Here is a 19,907-nt window from a genome sequence, read left to right as displayed (position 1 = left end):
GTGACAGGTACTTGGGTCCCTGGCTCTTCCGTTTAGTTTGTTGCTCTCTCTTTGTGTTTTAATGCGTGAGGTTAGTTAGTGAAGTAAAGAAACAAACATGACTCAGGAGTGGGATAAAGTGCAAACCCTCTGCAAGTATCCCCTCGCCACTCCAGTTCTCCCAGAGCCCTTTGGCCTTAAAGGTTCATGGTCAGATAGTTTAGGTGCAGGGGTTAGCTGTTCGTGGTTTGTTTTCTTTTTTAGCCCTCTCCTTTTCTAGACAGCCAGTCATTTAAAGTCATTGCTAGGCAAATCAATTTGCAAGAGTGCCCCCTGTTGACCTTCAAGGGGCAGTATCCACAATTTCTGAAATTGACCCAAAAGTTATTCCAGACCCGGCACCATCCCCCTGCTGGCATCTGTGGGTTTAAAATCACATTTTGTTTTTCATAGATGTTAAGGCCTGTTAGAACATCTCAGCTGACCCCCTGTATAATACAGGCCAGAGAATTTCACCCAATGACTTCTGCATTGAGTCCCCTAACAAGTGTTTGTCTAAAGCACATCTTCCAGCAAGTGGCCCACTCTTAATTTGAAGACCCCCAAGAGATGGAAAATCCACGATTCCCCTTGGAAGTTTGTTCCAGTAGTTAATCACCTTCACTGTTAAAAACCTGTGCCTTATTTCTCCCTTGAATTTGTCTGACTTTAGCTTCCAGCCATCGGTTCTTGCTCTGCCTTTTTCCTCTAGATTAAAGAGCCCTGCAGTATCCGGGATTTTGCCTCTGTGAAGGTATTTATACACTGTGTTCAAATCGCCTCTTAGGCCTCCTCTTGATAAGTTGAACACTTTTAATGGCTTTGAATGACTTTAACTCTCTCCTGCGCTGCGTGAAAGCCCCGCACAAATACAAAGAGGAAACTAGGTGACGGCAAGTGGAAATGGTAATGGTGACTATGAGATGCTTGTAAATTGGGCCTGCATCCTGCAGATAGATGATTGCGTGCTTAACTTCGCACATGGAAGTTGTCCTGCTGAAACGCGGCAGAATTTAGTCACGTTGCTTAATGTACCAGTGATGAGCGTGATGTAAGAACCTCTCTAGACTAGAAATCAATATGACTCTATAGGGACATGGGGATCTAGCTTTTTGGTTCCAGTTGCAAGATTGGAGCTTTCAATTGGGAACACACTGCAGGGCAGAGACCTCCCCTGCCTGTAGCTCTGTACAGCTCCTAGTACAAGTTGGGCACAAATTGGACGAGAGAATGATTTTACTCTCATGCATCCCTCTTACAGGAATCTGAGAGATTGTGTTTCCTAGTGGATAGAGCACCACACTGGGAATCAGGAGACTTGGGTTCTGTTCCCAGTTCAGTGGGGCAAGTCACTTCACCTCCCTATACCTCAGTTTCCCCATCTTTAAAATGGGGATAATGATAGTAGATCCCAAAGGGAGGTCATTGATAAGAGCTAGGGGTTATTGTTTGTAGAATATAAACAATAGAAATTTATAGAAATTAGAAAATAAAAAGTTCAGACATACTTCTTAAGTTGAAAACTTCCCCTTTTTGGCCTGTCCTGGACCCAGGCTCAGAGGGATGGGCGAGTCAGAAAGGTCTCAGGAAGATCAGTGTGAGGGTCATTTGTATCGGTTTAGCTAAAGGGGTGAATTTAAATGAGTTTAGAGCCCTCTGTGGATGCCAGTTTAAGTGGAGTAGGACTAGATTTAAGCTGAACTGCAATAATCTGCTCTCAGGTCAAAGTTGGAGCATCTCCAGCAAGGTTTGCACAATTTAACTAACCTGGGGGTAAGCAAGTGCCCAGTTTTTAGGGGGAGGGAAAGGAGGGGGTTTGTGTCTGACAGTGAGAGCAGGTTTTCTAGAACAGGTTTCAGAGTAGCAGCCTTGTTAGTCTTATTCGCAAAAAGAACAGGAGGACTTGTGGCACCGTAGAGACTAACCAATTTATTAGAGCATAAGCTTTTGTGGGCTACAGCCCACTTCATCAGATGCATAGAATGGAACATATAGTAAGAAGATATATAGATATATGTATACACACATACAGAGAAGGTGGAAGTTGCCATACAAACTATAAGAGGCTAATTAATTAAGATGAGCTATTATCAGCAGGAGAAAAAAAAACTTTTGTAGTGCTAATCAAGCTGGCCCATTTGGACAGTTGACAAGAAGGTGTGAGGATACTTAACATGGGGAAATAGAGTCAATATGTGTAATGACCCAGCCACTCTGGTTCTTAACCAGGGGTATGCATACCTGTGGGGGTACAGAGAGATCTTCCAGGGGGTACATCATCTCATCTAGAGATTTGCCTCGTTTTACAACAGGCTACATAAAAAGCACTAGTGAAGTCAGTACAAACTAAAATTTCATACAATGGCTTGTTTACACAGCTCTCTATATACTATACACTGAAATGTAAAAAGAAAAGGAGGACTTGTGGCACCTTAGAGACTAACCAATTTATTTGAGCATAAGCTTTCGTGAGCTACAGCATCATGCTCAAATAAATTGGTTAGTCTGTAAGGTGCCACAAGTCCTCCTTTTCTTTTTGCAAATACAGCCTAACACGGCTGTTACTCTGAAACACTGAAATGTAAGTATAAGATTTATATTCTAATCGATTTATTTTAAAATTATATGGTAGGAAGGAAACCATTTTTCAGTAACAGTGGGGCTGTGACACTTCTGTATTGTTATGTCTGATTTGTAAGCAAGTAGTTTTTAAGTGAGGTGAAACTTGGCCGTAGGCAAGACCCATCCGCCTCCTGAAAGGGGGACAGTCGTCTGGACAGGTTGAGAACCGCTGATCCAGAGTGATCAGCTGGGCTCTTTGGAAAATCCAACCCGCCCCGGCGGGCGGGGAGACGCCACGTTCCTTCATCGCAGACGGTGGGGACAGGATTGTCACTCAGCCCAGGCCCCCCAATCCCAGCTGAGTCTGTTACCCTGCCAGGGTGAGAGAGAACTGGGCTGGGGAGCAGACTAACCCCCAGCTCCCTCCCCGGGAAGCAGCTGGAGCAGCCACAGCCAAAATGTGGGGTGCGGGGAGGGGAGAGAGCTGGCGGCAGCTCCTTGGGACCCCCCAGCTGGGGGGTGCAGGTCCTGGCAGAGAGGGGGGAGGAACATGGAATGGCCCCTGGGTAGGGGGAATGGGGGGGTCCTTTAAAGCAGGGAGCAGCCCCTGGGACTAAGTGGGGGGGTCCCCTAGCCCTGGGGGGGTGGCAGGGAACAGCCCTGACTGGGGGGGTCCCCTAGCCTTGGGGGGGGGGACAGGAACAGCCGTGACTGGGGGGGTCCCCTAGCCTTGGGGGGGGGCAGGAACAGCCCTGACTGGGGGGGGTCCCCTAGCCCTGGGGGGGGGGGGCAGGGAACAGCCCCTCACTGGGGGGGCTCTGGGAAGGAGGAGGGAGGAGCACGGCACAGCCCCTGACGGGGTGGGGCGCGGCTCTGGGGAAGAGGAGGGAGGCGCACAGAACAGCCCCTGGGGGAGCTCCCTGTCCCCGGGGGAGGGGGACGAGGGAGGTGAGTGACCCTTGCCCCGGAAGCCCTCGCTCGCTCTCCCGGAAGCCCCGCCCTCTCCGCCCCAGTCTCTCTCTTTCCGCCGCCATCTTGAAGCCGGCTCCCCGCACAGTGAGTCCTGCCGCGTCTATCCGCCGCCATCCGCCCGGCGGCGGGCCCGGCCGGGGGTGCTGGGGGTGGGGGGCCGCGCGGGGGGGCCCCGGCCTGTGCGGGCAGGAGCTGGGCGGGCCCGGCCCGGGCCCCGCATCGGAGGAGCCTGGGTCCCAGCTACCGCCCGGGTGCGGGGCCTCCCTGCCCCGGGGAGGGGGGCTCCCGGGCGGGGGCGGGGGAGGAGGTCCTGGGGAGGGGGGCCAGTGGAAGCCCCTCCCTGGTACCTGGCGGGTAGGGGGGTGTCTCCCCCCAACTGGGTGCGTGGGGGGTAGAAGGTCGCCTGATTAGGAGAAATTGAGGGGGGGGGATTTCTGAGTGAGGGGGAGGAGGGGGAGTCATTTCCCTTTGCGAATGGGGGGGTGTCCATGTCTCCCCCACTCCCAGCCTCTTCTGGGGTGGGTCAGGAGTTCCCTCCTGTCAGACTAACTTTGGAACTGTGAGGAGTGGAGCCAGCTCTTGCACACGTCCTGGGCTTTCGGGGGGGGTGTCTGAGCCTCAAGTTTGAAACCCCAAGACTGTCTGGAGCCCCCACAACTTCACATCCCAGGTCTGACTCAGCCCTTCATCCGGCCCAGGTAGATAAACCCGATCCCAAGCGCTGTACTGAATGTGTGGGGTCTTCTGAGGAGACCTCGCAACCGGTGCCGGCTCTACAGGTCGCAGGGGGTGCGTCTCACAATGCAGGATTGTCCCAGTGCCCTTGGCCAAAACTTCTGGGTCCTGCTAGCTCCCTGTACTTTGTTCATGGGACAGGAAGAATTTGATCCTTGATTGCCACCAGCTGGCCGTGTGGCCTCTGACAAGTCACTTCAATTTTCTGACCCTTAATTTTTTCTCTCAAGTAGAGGAGGACACCCCTCTTTTGAACTCATGATGAGTTGTGAGAGCTGACTGAAGTCAGTAAAGAGCTGTTGGCCGGGTCAAAAGTGCTGTGTATATGGGCCAAGAATTATTATCTAAGCCGCTGAGTTTCATAGGAATATAGGGGTTGCCAGTGCATTTCAGACCCAAAGTCTGTCTAGCCCAATCTCCTGTCTCTGATGGGGGCTGGTACCAGAAACTTCAGAGGAAGGTGTAAGAACCCCACAGCAGGCAGATGAGGGATTATTTGACACACAACCCCCCAGCCCCCATCTCTCACACACACGCACACACACAGAGGTGGCATTCAGATCTCTCATAGATTTGGTTTTGTTCTGAAACACAAGCGTTCATATCATTTGCATTAACTGTAACACTAGATATTCATGATATCCATATGAATATGCAGTTCCATTTTTAATCTCTTTACGTTCTTGGTCACTGTGATCACCATTGCAGACCTGTTGCCTCTGAGGACATGCATAACGAGTTTACTTACTTGTTGGAAATGCGAAATGCTGTGATACAAGGGTTTGGTAATGGGAACGACCACTTCGTTGCAATTTCATGGTGAAATAAAATTACAGCTTCTCTCTTGCTTGTTTCAAAAGTGTTATGAAACTTCCTTATTTGTAGCCACCCAAAAGTGCATCTGTTTGGCTTTTCTGATTGTGGTTGAGACATTAACTGTGAATGTCACGGGGACTTTTTCTCTTAGCTCCTCAAATCCCAAAGAACTGAATCCTTCATTAATTGTGGCCTCTGTTTTTCTTTCTTGCTCTCAGAAATGCCGGGTGAAGCGACAGAAACCGTCCCAGCCACAGAGCAGGAACTGCCACAGCCTCAGGCTGAGACAGGTCAGTGTTGCTTTGCTTTATTATACACCTTCTGAAAGGATCCCGAAACTCATCCAGCCTAAACTTCAAGGACAGGTGAAGCCAGTTTGTGGGGAGGGAGAACAAGAATATTTTGACCTCTGGTGGCTTTTGGAAGTCTAGTTAAAAGCCTTAAAGAAGGAAGGGAAGGTTGAGCGCTGGTAACTTGACTGTGTTTCACTTGCTCAGATGGATGAGTTAAGAGGGCTCTTTGAATGGAAATGGTGGTAGCATGCTTGAAGGGCAGTAAGGGGTCAGTCAATACTGCTGCCCAGCTGTACAACCAAGGCTTTGGCAGTGTGTGATGTGCAGAAATACTAACTGTAAAACACCAACCTGTTTTCATTTAACTAGTGTTCTGATTTGCTGTGGTTACTAAGTGAAACACAAGTATGTGGGTCTCAGCTGCCCTAACCCAGGTGAAATGCTGGATGTTGGTTTCATTGGTCTTGGTGCCTTTTCTCTTAACCACACATTGTTTGGCTGCCTGCTGGTGTACAAGGCAGAACTGTTTGTCCCACAGCATCGCCACACGATTGTGTGGGTGTTTCTCAGTCAATCAGCTTGAAAGGCGCTTGATGCCCGCAGTGATATTGGTTATTAAATATATGGTAACATTCAGAGTCTGACAAAGCAGTCCCAGTGTAGCCAGCTCTGTGTTACACGGCCTACAGTGGAATTGCAAAAGCATACTTGGTACATTCAGTAAAATGCTGATTCCCTCCATCAAGGGATGTCATCAGCTTGTGTCACACATTTGTAACCTACTGTTGTTACAAGTAACACTGGAAGTCCTTATTAGTGAAACAGATTAGAAAAATTAATTTTGTTCAGCTTGTTTTCTTTGTGTCTGAGGGCACTTGGTGTATAGTCAATTTCACTCTTTCCCCTGTGTGCATCCGATGAAGTGCGCTGTAGCTCACGAAAGCTTATGCTCAAATAAATTTTTTAGTCTCTAAGGTGCCACAAGTACTCCTACTCTTTCCCCTGTGTACTCGGTTTCCCATATTGCATGTATGGGTCTCTCCCAAAACAGCAAGGGGGAGAGAAACCTTTTAAAGCCACAGGAAAACGTAGCTGTAAATCCGCAAAGATTCACAAGGTGTTAGAGCAGGTGTAGGAACCAAGATTCCTTTTAACTCCTTGAAACTGACTAGATAACAGATTCTCTCCAATGGAATGGCTAAAAGTGGACACAGGGAGCAACATGGTGCTTCAGCCAGAAAGTTACAGCAGGGTTTGGCATTCACCGTGCATTGTGATGCAGCACTGATGAATGTGCTGTAAGAACATCTGACTACTCTTGGGAGGGAGGGAGGGAGGAGTTGAACTGAGAGTGCAGCTTTAAAAAAAAAAAAAGCAACAGAATCCTGCTTGCGTTTTGCAGTGTGTATGAATTTAGTAATGATTTTCCAACCCACTGTATGTTGTGCTTCTCAATTGTCTCTCTTGAAGGTTTCCTGGTGCTGTGATCCAGTTATCAAATAGTATGGCTTTGTTTGCTACATTTCTGCCTAGAGGGTCGGGGCACACTGCATGACTGTAGGACTGGGCCTGAGGCATGGGGGAGCCACACAGTGCATGACTGGTAAATGTGGTGAATTCTGTCCAAGGGCTGTGTGAGTTTGACTTGGGGACAAGAAGAAAAATTGGGACCATTTGAATGATCAAACGGTGCTGAGGAAAAGGTTTTGTGAAGGGAAGTAACCCGGAGGGGGGCTAAAGTCCAGTTCTCCATTAAATTGTGCTTGTCATTCATGAGTCAAGTAGGTAGCTCAATTTGACTAGCAGTATGGTCATGCTGTCATTTTTCTTTAAATGCCTCATTGAGGGGTAGATGCGATTCCTATGGCTGGGTAACTTCCCAGGCACCATTTGTGCCCGTGGGTGCATACAGAGCTGCAGCATCCCAGGGCATGGTTTTTCACTGGGTCGCCGAGGATAACTCACACATTTTCCCCACTGTTGATTCTTCTCATCTCTTGGTTGTCTTACCACGCCATGGAGCATATAAAGGTTGGTGGGTCTTGGTAGTATGTGGTGTGTACTCAACAGCTGATGCTATTGCAGTAACTCCTCCCCCGGCCCCCGGGGAAGCAAGCTGGGCTCTCGCAGGAGTGACACTGGCAGCTGAGCAGACCCGAGCAGTTGCCACCAAGAGTCCTGAGGTGGCAGGCCAGGGTTCCCAGGCTGAGGCTGCTCTGGAACCTTCAGGTAGGTCTCAAGTTACTACAGGAGGTGCGGGGCGGGGGGAGGGCACGAAGAGTTACCCTGTCTGTAAAATAAAATCTGGCTCTGACTCATCTAGGGCATTAGAAATACCAGCTCCACGTTGAGCAGAATCTTCCAAAGCCTTGTGGGGCTCGAAAGGAGCTACTGGTTAGAGGGCTCTGATAACATGTATGATTACGTGTGTGTGAGATTTAATCTCTGAGATGGTTTCATTGCACCTCTTGTCACCTAAGTGTATCTCTGCTGGAGTTAGATTGGCCTGTGGAAAGAGTGTAATGCAGTGCTGAACTCCTGAGGTCCAGCAATATGGGGCTTTGTTTCCCACCCCCCATAGCCCAGTTATTAGGAGCCTTCACCAATTGTCTGCGGCCTCCATGAAATCCATTGCTTTCCTGGGTTGGCAGGAGATGCCCCTGGAGCACATTGTGGGGCATTAGAGCTGGCAGTTGCATGGCAGTCTTGTCTCAGTGATGTCCCAGAGTGATAATGTCTGAGGCATCTTGAGTGAATATGGAAGGATCAATGAGGCCTCATGGAGACTGGAAAGAATTTTTCAAAGGGAAAGTTATGGTGAATGCCCCCTGCTGCCTGGTTCATGCTCGGCTCAGCACCTTTCCGAGATTAGCTCCCCTTTGTTAGACTTGGTAGTTCCCCTTTAAGAAACTGATCGGTTTCCCTACTTGGAAACTGGTAACTTCTGGGGGGCATGTGCTGGGCCTTTCTTCCCCCTTGCTACAGGACTCCCAATTTTAGACTCCACTCTGGGATCTGCCATGTTTTATTGTCGTACATTTCACCAACACTTGAAACCAACTCCTGCTCACTGAGTGCAGGACTGGGCCTAGCTGTCTGGCTCTCAGCAGCTGAGAGATGACAGGTTCTAGTCTCTGACTGGCACTAAATCCGATTTGGGAAAGGCTGAGCCAGGACAATACATGAGCAACTGGTGTCTGCCACTGAGTGAGCAGTCAAGTGACCTATGCAAAGTGGCTTTTGTGCAGACTCCCTAAATCAGTGGCTGATACATAAATGAGTCAGTCATTCATACTTGGATCGGGGTGCAGCTCCCTCCCCCCCGGAGCAGGAGGGTCAGTGAAAGCCTTAGCCACTTGCTCAGTGCAGCGCTGGGGTTACCTTCCAAGCCTTGCATTCTGCATTAGTCAGCACTGCCCTGCTGTGAGAAGACCTGGCCCTCCAGAGTAGGAGCAAGGCAAGGCGTCAGACTCACAAAAGGCATTTCCCTTCTATTCTAAAGCTGTTCAGGAGAACAATGTGGAGAAGCATCTGCATCCCAGACACCTGCAGACCACGCCTCTGGCCTGCTGGGAACAGACCACCTCTTCCCCACCCTCCTGCTCATCATGAATACCCCCTCATTCCTAGCTTCTAGCCCCTCCCCATGGAAGCCGATGCTGGGTTAACTGGTGTAACAGCCCAAGCAGCTCTGCTGTTCCTGTCCAACTAATGGTGTTCTGGGGTTGCAAGCTGCCCCAGGCTGCTTGAGTCACACCCAGTGTCTCCAATGGAGCTGTACCTGATGGTGGAATAGCAACTGGAGCAGGTCAGCAGCTCTCCTTGCCTGACCCCTCTGCCTGCTGTGCAAAACAACATGCCTGCAGCTTTTGGCTAAGCAGATTGCTGCTCATGAGAACCAGCTCATTCCCATACGCTGCCAAGTGTGGCCTCTTCCCCTGGATCCCTTTGATACAGACTGCGCAGGTTCCTCCCTAGATCAGTCTCACCGGACTTGTCCTGCCACCCTCTTCCAGAGAACTCGCTGGGCTCTCTCCCTCAGAGGTTTGGGGTGCATCTAGGGCTCAAGAAAGTAAAGGGCTGATGCCACTCGCTAGCGTTATATATCATATGGGCAGGCGCTGCTTATTTTTGGTGTGCTGCTGGTCCAGTGCACCTAGCTCCTGACCAGCAGAATCATCAGGACAGCGCTGTCCTGGATCCATCTTCCCCATGCTAGCTCGCTTGGATTGCAGCCCAGCCTGGGTTTGAACTCTGGTATCCAGAGGTGAAAGGTGAGCGGCACCATTCTTGTGAGACCTGGTTTGTCTTGGAAATGGAGCAGAACCTTCTTGCTTGCAGCAGTTCCTGATTGGAAGGACTTGTCGGTAATAACCTTTCACTCTTGCTTGTTTAGCTCCTGCTGTCCCTGCCCCTCCTGCTGGTGCTCCTGTTCAAGCGTCAGGTATTCTGAACTCATGTCCCCCGCGTGCGTCTCATTAACCATGTTTGCTGTGCTGGGTAGTCCCATTAACAAAAACGTTTAGCAAAACGTGCAGTGCGAGAGCAGGAGCCTAGGAGCTAGGACTCCTGGGTTCTTCTCCCACGTCACTGCTGTGTGGCTCGGTTTACTTATGTGTAAAAGAAAACCTGCATTCCAGGAGCACACAAGGCTTTTAGTTGCATGTTTGTAAAGCACTGGGGATGGATGAGGCTAGAGGAGGGAGTGTTTGCTCCTAGGATCTGAGGGCTGCTTTCCTGGGATAAAGGATCCGTGTGAGAGCCTGGTGTGTTGGGACCATGAAACCGCAACGTTCAGGAGCTGTACAGCAACTTGTGATGTTCCTTCCCGTTCTCAGGCATCCCAAATGCTAGGAGACAAACAGTGCTGTCTGGCCCTGAGCATGGCGTGCTCACACTCTGCCCAGCTCAGGCTGCATCAGCCGCTTGCCAGGAGCCTGAGGGCCTAACCTAACCTGCCTGAAAAAGAGCCATTTGCAGCCAGACTCCTGTTTAATATGGAGGTGCAGCCCTCAGAGACCGCGAAGCCCGGCATGTGATCCTGCCCTGTTTGGATGCAGGTGGAACCCTGCATGCTGGGGCCTGCCGCCTCTGCAGACCACACCTCCATAGTAGCTGAGGGAGCCAAGCTTTGAATTGGACTGTGTGAAGCACAGGGGTGTGTTACTTCCCCTATGCTACCAGAATCCCTTTGGGAGAAAAACTGAATGCGTGTACCAGTCTGCTGGGACAGCATCCTCCACCAAAGCCAGGGGATTTCCAGAGCCAGGCAAATGCCGAACCAACCAGACACCGACCGCTCCGTCTGGCTTGTCAGGCACTTGTACCTGGTGTCTAGAAACCCGCACAGGGTCCTGCGTTCAAGGCCAATGGGCCAGAATGATTTCCTGGGTCTTTGTGCTGAAATAAAGCTGCTGTATTTCCATAGCTTTCTGGACCCCAGGATCATTTTACTGAAGTTATGGGCTGGAAAACGAGCTGGAGCAGGGTTCTTCCCCAATGTGCTACTGACACATGGACGCTGTGGGTGGGCAGCCGGCATTCTGGGTTAGGGGGCTTGCATGTGTGCCCGTGGGGATGGGGGCATGGAGCTGTGCAGGCAGGGTTAGCCAGGGGGACTTCCCCTTAGGGGTGGGGTATTTTGTGTGTTAAAATACACTGATCTGTCTCCCTCTGGAGGGCGGGAGACGGGAGCGTCTGTCGTGGGAGAAGAGCTTTCTGAGAGCCGCAAGGGACAGGGTGTTAAAATGCCATTGCCTGGCAGTGTCCTGGCGAGGGTGTGGGGCCACCCGTCTGCCCGGGTAGCTGGACTGTAGCCCACGCGGGGTCGCGCTGGATTACTCACCTTTCTCCCCTGGCCCCCTTGGTTTTCTTTTCTCATTGGTTCACTTTGTTTCTCTCTCTCCGTCTCTTCATGCTGCTCCTTCCCCGGCACTAGCTCCAGCTCCCTCTGCTAACCCTGCCCAGCCCTCCTCTCCAAGTGCCCCCACGGGCCTGGCTGTGTCACGAGAGCAGCCCCCCTCCCCAACCTCTCCTGCTTCCCCAGCACTAGCTCCCCCTGCAGCCCCTGCCTCCCCACCTGTGGTCCCAGCTCTGATGCCTCCTACCTTCTCCGCTCCCTTAAAGCTCCCAGCTGCAGCTGTTGGCATCCCAGTGCCCAGCCCACCTCCCCCTATTCCCCCTACAGCCCCAGCTCTTGGGACCCCAGCCGATTCTGCCACTCCAGGCTCTCCCAGGCCTGCTGCTGCTGCTTCCCCAGTTACTCCAGCGTCCCCTGGGGGCCCAGCACTGGCATCTCCTTCTGTTACCCCAAGGTGTCCCCATGTCTCTCTCACCACTCCTCTTGCCCCCCTGGCGGCACCAGCCTCTCCTAGATGCCCAGTTTTGACAGCTCCTGTTTCTCCCCTGACCCCCCTCGTTCCTCCTGTGGCCCCTGCGGCGCCAGGCCCTCTTGCTCCTCCCGCAATCTCAGCCACCTCCCCTGTGGCTGCTGCCCCTGCCCCCCTCACCCTTCTGGCTCCTGTTTCTCCCCCTGTGACATCAGCTCTGGCTGCTGCTACCCCTGTGGCCCAACCTACTTCCCCCACCCCTCTTGTTCCTCCCCTAGTCATTGCTGCTCCCCCAGCCCCCCTCACATCCCCTGGGACCTCAGCTTCTCTGGTGGTCCCTGGTGCTGCCCCTCTGGCCCCAACCTCTTGCCCAGCTTTTCCTGTGGCTCCTGTCCCAGCACCCTCCACGCCTCGTGAGACCCCTGCCTCTCCCCCAGCCCCTCTCCCTCCCCCAAAGACCCCAGCCTCTCCTACAGCTCCTGCCCCAGCCCCCTCCACTCCCTTGGAGACCCCTGCCTCTCCCCCAACCCCTCTCCCTCCCCCAAAGACCCCAGCCTCACCTCCTGCCCCAAGCTCCTCCACTCTCCCCAAGACCCCTGCCTCTCCCCCAACCCCTCTCTCCCCCACACAGGCCCCATCCTCACCTCCTGCCCCAACTCCCTCCACTCCCCCAAAGACCCCTGCTTCTCTGCCAAAGCCCCCAGCCTCTCCTGTGGGTCCTGCTTCTGCCCCCGCCCTCTCCATGCCCTCTGAGACCCCTCCCTCTCTCCCAACCCCTCTCTCTTCTGCTGTGGCCTCAGCTTCTACTGCTCCTCCTGCCTCAGCCCCAACCCCCTCCACTTCCATCAAAACCCCTGCTCCTCCATCAAAGGCCCCAGCCTCCCCTGTGGGTCCTGCTCCTACCCCCTCCACTCCCCCTGTGATCCCTGCCTCTGCCCCATCCCCTCTCCCTCCCCCAAAGACCGCAGCCTCTCCTCCTGCTCCATCCCCCTCCATTCCCCTTGTGACCCCAGCCCCTCCCCCAACCCCTCTCCCTTCCCCTATGGCTCCTTCCCCAGCCCCTCTCCACCCCTTGGTGGCTCCTGTTTCTCCCAGTGTGACACCAGCTCTGGGGGCTCGTGCATCTCCACCAGCTCCTGTCACCCCCACTGAGGCTGCAGTTTCTCCTGGGACCCCTGTTTCTCCCCCTGTGGCCCCAGCCTCTCCCACTTCTCCACTTCTGGTGACCCCTGGCTCTCCCCCTGTCCCAAAGGCAGTAAGCTCTGCCCCCGCCTCCTCCCCTGAGCTCCTCCTTGCTCCCCAGAAACCAGCTTCCTCGCCAGCTGCTTCCACTGACCTCCCTGCCACTCCCCTTACTCCAGCGAGTAGCCAAGCCCCTGCACCTCTGCCCACTTCCCCCGCTGAAGAGCTAACCCCCCGCCCCGGGCTTCCTAAACCATCCCCGCCTTCCTCCTCACCTGGTCCTGCGCCCGAAGCACCAGCTAGACCCCCCACCCCTGTCTGCGCTGCTACCATCGATGACGACGAGCTGCCGCCTCTCATCCCTCCTGAGGGGCCTGCCGGGGAACTGCCTTTGCAGCCGATCCTGGTGGATCTCTCCTCTCCCAGACCCGCTGTGGCCCCTGCTGAGGCCCCAGCTTCTCTTCCTCCAGCCAAGCAACCCGTGCTGAAGAATGACAAGGGTATTTGCGGCCTCGGTTTGCTGTGTGCATGGAGTGTCAGCGGCTGCCCACGGAGTACTAACCTCGTAGAGACTGTCGGGCCTCGATTCCCCTCCTCCCCCACACACACTTCGCCTGCTTGGTTTGTTAGCCTAGAAACGTAGCATTTAGAAGCGATGTGCCATGCTATGTAGTGAGGCCAAAATAACCCCGTGCTGAGCCGTGAGCGCTGACCAGGATCCTGGCTGGGGTAAAGCCTCTTGTACGTGGCGTCCCAGTATCAGGCAGGTCACCGCCCGCTGTCTGCTCTTGTGTTGGACACCAGCTTCTGTAGTTTGTTCTCGTGCAGTTCACGTTACTAATGGAGGGGTCTCGGACACGCATGGGGCTGGCTTGCAGGGGGGGATGGTTTGAACTCTGTTGCGTGTGGACCAGCGTCACCAGAACTGCGTAGCCTCCCACTTGGATCTTTCACCAACGTCTGCTGTGTATTTAATCCATTCTTCTCTGAATTCTCTGTTTCTCAGCAACCTTGTGGAGATCTAGGTTAGCTCAAAGATCACCAGAGGTCCCAGGGTTAATCGTGGTCACTTTCAATCTGCCTGTATTGGGCAGATGCTCACAGTCCTGCTTGGATTTAGCGTCCTGGCTGGTTCACCTGTGGTTATCCTTTTACTTCCCTTGAAACAACATTTGATGTTAAAATGTGTCTCCGTGGTCTGTGTTAGTTCTTAGCATGTGTGCTGGTCAGTTGACCTATCTGCGCCCACTTCTGGGCCACGGGAGCGTTGCTGTATGTGTCATTGGTGTGGTGGCCTGCCCTATGCACACCCTAACCAAGCTGCACACAGCATTTAGTGCAGGGGCCTGAGGGTCAGGGTGTGAGTGGTTGATGGGTCTGTCTAGTTACCAAGCCTTGTATCCACTCCCAGTGAGACTGGACCACATGGAAATCGCAGATTGGGCTGAGTTTGTGACCTAGCTGGTCTTCATTTCTGAACTGGCTGTTAGCATGGAGAGGAGGGTTGTAACTCGCCCCTCCCAGTCTGCTCTGGGGGTTGAGTGTGGCACAGACGGATTCTGCTTCTTCACTTCTGTGCTGTCAGGCACGTTTCATTCTCCAACACGTCAGGGCTTGCAAGCTAACTACACCCACTGCAGCAGAGACTTGCATGAACTCCCAGCGGTCCTCTGAGTCTTACCAGATCCCTGACAGCTTCTTGGTAGTGGCACAGATACGCATTTCAGCATCCGGAGATGCTGCTTCCTGCTAAGGGCTCTTGGTTTAATTGTTGTCGTACCACCCCTTTAATAGAGCCATGGGTGGGCCTGGCTTTGTGCAGACACACAGCAACCCTGCAAGCTCAAGGTAACTCGTAGCCACTTTCCCTGCTCTAGGCCTGAGCTCCTACAATCCCCCATTTTGCTGTCATTTAAACAGACTGAAGAGGCATTGACAAGAGTGTCAGATTTTGTCTTCCTCCCCGCCGCAGCTGGGTCCCTGGTGATGTGAGTTATGCTTTGCTGACTCACTCTTCTGGTGTTGTCGAACCCGCCTTTACACTTGTTTATCATCTGCTCCTGCCTAACACTCACTTCACTGCTGATGAATGTAGAGGTTTGGGCTTGGAGCTGGATTCTGCAAAGAGCTGAGTACTTGTGACTCCCACTAATTTTGAAGGAGATGGGGGGGTGCCCAGTGCCCTAGCTCAGCCCTCTGATTAGGTACAGATACTTTCCCACTTCGCCTAGGGGAGTACCTTAAGCTCCTTCCTGTTTCTCAGCTTCTAGACGGGGCAGAATACCAACCATCATCCCCCTCTTCCCGTCCTCAAATTCACCCTCCCTTTCCTATCCAAAATCCAGTGTCAGCTGTGTAGGCAGGGTCTGTAAACCCAATGGCCTCATGGATACCAAATCCTGATCCACTCCAGTCTAGTTGTTAGAGAGAGCAGGAGGGTAAGGAGCAGGCAGTCATGCAGTCTGACTACTAGGCTTCTCTCTGCTGCCGCACAAGGTTTTCCCCCCACCGTTTCAGAGCACTGGATTTCCAAAGCATTTGGTGCTGTTAGTCTGTGTTGTCCTCCTTGGATGTGCCTGTTCTTTTATTACCCAAAAGGGATCGGTGTGGGGAGAACTGTTCCTATACCAGGTCTTACATAAGTTTATTGAATTGAAGTTCATTTTGGTGTGAACTGGGGTGAAGGAGCAATGTCAACCCTTTGGTATAACGAGACCCTAAACAGCCCCATGGCAAAGGCTCTGCCAGAACAGGTCTGCTTCCTTGGTCTGTCTGTTTCCTCCAGACTGGCCTGCTACTCCCCACGGGGGCCCACGCTGGAAAATGTGAATGCACGTTTGTATCCATAGGGTCCGGCACAGAATCCGACAGTGACGAATCGGTGCCAGAACTCGAAGAACAAGATTCTACACAGGCCACCACACAGCAGGCACAGGTGAGGGGTCCGGTCCCTGCAGCTGAGCGTGTGCGGTGGGGGTGAGTTGCAGGATTCCCTGGCTTCTGGAAGTGAGCGAGAACCTTTCATCTTCGCGCTATGGAGGGCCATGATCTGTGAATTGATTGAGCCCAGGCAGTCACTTGAGGCGGATGTGAACATGCATCTCTCACTGTACTCACAGCTTAGGGGGAAGGCCCTGGGGAAATCCCCATTCTTCAATCCACCCAGATGCAACCCCTCCCAGGCCCTGTAGATCCTGTCTCAGCTAGCTCACACCGCTGTGAATGCTGGCCATTGGAGAGTCATGCCTGCATGCGGAGCAGTTCTGTTCCTCCCTCCCCCATACAGTGAGCTGGCTCTGTCCTGAACTCTGCTCCCCAGCACGGCAGAGCCGCGGTTGCTGAGAGAGACCATCTCAGCTGGTCCCCTGCTGCTGGTTCCTTGGGCGTCTTCCCCAGGATTCGCTAAGGCCCCACTTGTTGCCTGTCCCTGCAGCTCGCAGCAGCCGCTGAAATAGATGAAGAACCAGTTAGCAAAGCAAAGCAGAGCCGGAGTGAAAAGAAAGCACGAAAGGTAAGAGACCATGGCCGTGGGCCCAATTCCTCGCCCTCCCTTCGGGAGTCAGCCAGCCCAGCGGGGAAGAGGAATGACTCTGTCAAGATCTCCATGTGCACTGGGGCTAAAACCCTCTGCGCCCCTTTGATTTAACCCTGTCGGGCCCAGCATGGTGCTGCTTGTATAGTGGCAAGGCTGGCGCAGAACTGAGGGGCGCTTGGGTGACCCTCCGCCTCTCTCATCCAATGAGCTCAGAGGCCAGCCCTGGTGACCCCCGGCTGAGGAGGCGCGCCCATTCCACAGGAGAGATTGAAACAGAGAGAGGAGACCTCGGGCCATCCAGTAAGGTGGTGGCAGAGCTGGGAATGAACTCTGCCTCCAGGTTCTCTCCACTCTGCCTCTGTCTACAAGGCTTCTCGGCCGCAGTAATGTCAGAGGTTTCTTTGCGGGATCCCAATGTCCTGAGCCGATGAGCTAGTTACACCTTGCCTAGGGTGTCTCAATGAGCTATTTCTCTTTCCTTCCCTTCTCCTTTGCTTTTAAGGCAATGTCCAAACTGGGCCTTCGCCAGGTCACAGGTGTAACCCGAGTCACCATCCGGAAATCCAAGAACATCCTCTTCGTCATCACGAAGCCAGATGTGTATAAAAGCCCAGCATCAGACACCTACATAGTCTTCGGCGAGGCAAAGGTGAGCTGAGCCCGCTCATGATGGACGGGAGCACCTGACCGCTCTTTCAGTCTGTGTTCACAGCAGCGCGGTGGCCCAGCCAGACCTCGGGGATTGCAGTTCTGTGGCATCTCGCTTCAGACAGAACTGTGCTAGATAAGTTTCCCTGCTGCTGTGCGTGTGTGTGTGTCTGGTGGGATGTGAGTGGGTTTTGAATCCTCTCTAGGGGCTGGTTTCTCATCTTGTTGTGGCTGTGGCTGACTCGAAAGGCCTTGGATGTCTTGAAGCTCCATTCTGAAGTCCTGGCTTCTCTTTGGGTTCAGTTTTAAATGACAGCATCTCACTGTGCTCTGTGCTTCTCCCAACCCCCAGATCGAAGATCTGTCCCAGCAGGCGCAGCTGGCAGCTGCCGAGAAATTCAAAGTGCAAGGAGAAGCCGTCTCAAACATTCAGGAAAACACACAGACTCCCACCGTACAGGAGGAGAGCGAAGAGGAGGAGGTATGTTGCCTCCGGGTCCCAGTCATGTTTGGAGTCTGAAACAGAAGCCCACAGCCCGTGCAGTTCAGATGAAAGGACCCACTGTATTATTGTGCACGTGTGGTTAATGGCACGTGCTACCCGTTGGGCCTCTTGCCCACCCTAGTGTCTCTCTCTGGCAGGTGTCCAGGACCCCTGTGTGAAGCAAGTTGCGGGTGGGTTCCCAGCCCATTTTCTAGTGGGACAGATGTCCACCTCACACAAACCATCATACCAACTCATCCTCTCTTTGGGAAGCCCGGCAGAGGGCAGGCCCCGGACGTTTACTATCCTTCCCCACTCTGGAGCAGGCACTTCTCACCAGCATTGATTATTGCAGTTACTGGGCTCCTGCTGCTGTATGCATTGTGATATCTCCCCATTGCACTCACCTGCAAGGCATCTGAGCCCATTTGCCCCTATAACACATGCTGGATACACTGAGACATGGTACCTGGGGATTCCTTGTCCCTTCTGCCGCCTTCCTGCTCTAATGGTAGAAAGAAGAAACTTGCCCTGAGTGCTGGCCATCCCAGAATCCCCTACTGCGAGGCTGCTTGCACCTTCCTTTTGGAGCAGCTGGTGCTGGCCACTGTCAGGAGACAGGAAAACACACCAAATTGGGTCTGATCCAGCCTGGTAATTCCTTTGCTTCCATGAAGCAGCCATTTCCCCAATCTGCAAGCAGTGAAATCAGAACATGAGTGCTCCTACTGCTTGGGTTGAATTGAGGAATCCCCAGTGGGTCGGGGCCGTCTGTACCTGCACGGCACAGAGAGATCCGTGTCATCAGCTGGGAGACAATCCTGGTCTTTTCTTGCTTAGGTTGACGAGACCGGCGTCGAGGTGAAGGACATCGAGCTGGTCATGTCCCAGGCGAACGTGTCCCGCGCGAAGGCTGTCCGGGCCCTGAAGAACAACAGTAACGATATTGTAAATGCTATTATGGTGAGTGGCCTCCGGAGCGGAGTTCCCAGCCAGTCGAGCAAACACAAAACTTGGGGAGCAGACATTACAGTTTGGAGTGAATCCTCCCTGAATGGGGAGAACAGGGCATGCTCATTTCACTGCTGATGGGTGTGAGGAGCTCACTGATCAGTTACCATGAGGGCATATCCCTACTTACCCCCTCCTCTCTCCATGTCTCAACTCGCCTGTTCTGCATCATTCTGGCAGTTTTCATTGTCTGCACCGACCTCACCCATTGGGAAGGGGGGAAATAACAGATGGTACAAAATCCGCTTGGGTCTGTGTTGTGATGTAAATTATTATTTGGGGGGTAGGCGTCCCCCTGCCTCTGTTCCCCCCCCCCCCCCCCCCATGTGTGTATCCAAGCAGGATCTTGCCCAGCTCTCTGCTCTCAGAGCAGCCAGAACAGCTTTCCCCAAGGCCGCTTGGCCCCGCTTGATAGATAAACAGTCTGAAGCTCACGCCGCTCTGTTTCTTCTGCATCAGCATGCTGGAGGGAGCTGGAGTGCAGAGCTTAGTGAAATCTCCAGGGAATTGCAGACCTGCCCCCAGAGATACTTTCTAACTGTTCTTTCTCTGTCTCTCCAGGAATTGACGATGTAGCCATCAGAAGGGAGGAACCTTTTGGTTTTTCAGAGAAGAGTAAAATGCAGCGAAATTTAACATTTGTACTATTTCTATCGATAAATAAAAGTTGTGGCTTACTGTCGGTGAAATCTTTTATGTTTTGTTTTGCTTTTTGTTTGCCCTGAGGTCACAAGGAGGTGTAACCGCTGATCACAGAGGAGGTCCCAGGCCTGACATTCTCTCTCCTCTGCTGTTCCCGGGAAGGCACGCCTGCTAATTCTAGTGCAGGGGTCGGCAACCTTTCAGAAGTGGTGTGCCGAGTCTTCATTTATTCACTCTAATTTAAGGGTTCGCGTGCCAGTCATACATTTTAACGTTTTTAGAAGGTCTCTTTCTAGAAGTGTCTAATATAGAACTAAACTATTCTTGTATGTAAAGTAAATAAGGTTTTTCAAATGTTTAAGACGCTTCTTTTAAAATTAAATTAAAATGCAGAGCCCCCCGGACCGGTGGCCAGGACCCGGGCAGCGTGAGTGCCACTGAACATCCGCTTGCGGGCCGCAGGTTGCCTACCCCTGTTCTAGTGTTTCCTTGCTTTGTGTGAAGGTCCACCAGCCTGTAGGGGGATGCAAAAGGCTCAGACTCTAGCACAAGAATGGTCCTTTGGGAGTGTGGAACATTGAGCTTATGGACACCTGCTGTTCGGGTGACCAGATGTCCCGATTTTATAGGGACAGCCCTGATTTTTGGGTCTTTTTCTCACATAGGCACCTATTACCCCC

General features: G+C 52.8%; 1 protein-coding gene across 6 annotated transcripts; it reads left to right on the top strand.

Moving 5' to 3' along the window:
- The first annotated feature begins 3,528 nt into the window (after nt 1-3,528).
- Nucleotides 3,529-19,274, top strand: NACA (nascent polypeptide associated complex subunit alpha). Of its 6 annotated transcripts, XM_048832411.2 has the most exons (11): nt 3,529-3,636; nt 5,322-5,393; nt 7,482-7,625; nt 9,793-9,840; nt 11,335-13,407; nt 15,757-15,842; nt 16,341-16,418; nt 16,945-17,091; nt 17,443-17,571; nt 18,415-18,537; nt 19,147-19,274. In XM_048832411.2, the coding sequence occupies exons 2-11, from the start codon at nt 5,324-5,326 to the stop codon at nt 19,159-19,161; spliced, it is 2,913 nt and encodes a 970-aa protein (XP_048688368.2). In that variant the 5' UTR covers nt 3,529-3,636; nt 5,322-5,323; the 3' UTR covers nt 19,162-19,274. The 6 variants fall into 6 exon arrangements, with proteins under 6 accessions (XP_048688368.2, XP_074977905.1, XP_074977906.1 ...); XM_075121804.1 differs by lacking the exon at nt 7,482-7,625; XM_075121805.1 differs by lacking the exon at nt 11,335-13,407 and having other exon boundaries at nt 3,535-3,636.
- Nucleotides 19,275-19,907: the final 633 nt, after the last annotated feature.

Source organism: Caretta caretta, chromosome 20, assembly GCF_965140235.1.
Source record: "Caretta caretta isolate rCarCar2 chromosome 20, rCarCar1.hap1, whole genome shotgun sequence".
Lineage (NCBI taxonomy): Eukaryota > Metazoa > Chordata > Testudines > Cheloniidae > Caretta > Caretta caretta.
The sequence above is the reverse complement of the archived record's forward strand: the minus strand, read 5'-3'. Positions and strand labels throughout refer to the sequence as shown.

Bases quoted from the DNA above. Each gene is read 5' to 3' on its own strand.
- NACA (XM_048832411.2), top strand. From the start codon at position 5,324: ATGCCGGGTGAAGCGACAGAAACCGTCCCAGCCACAGAGCAGGAACTG. The intron at 5,394-7,481 runs GTCAGTGTTGCT...ATGCTATTGCAG, and splicing joins ACAGCCTCAGGCTGAGACAG to TAACTCCTCCCCCGGCCCCC. The intron at 16,419-16,944 runs GTAAGAGACCAT...TTTGCTTTTAAG, and splicing joins GTGAAAAGAAAGCACGAAAG to GCAATGTCCAAACTGGGCCT.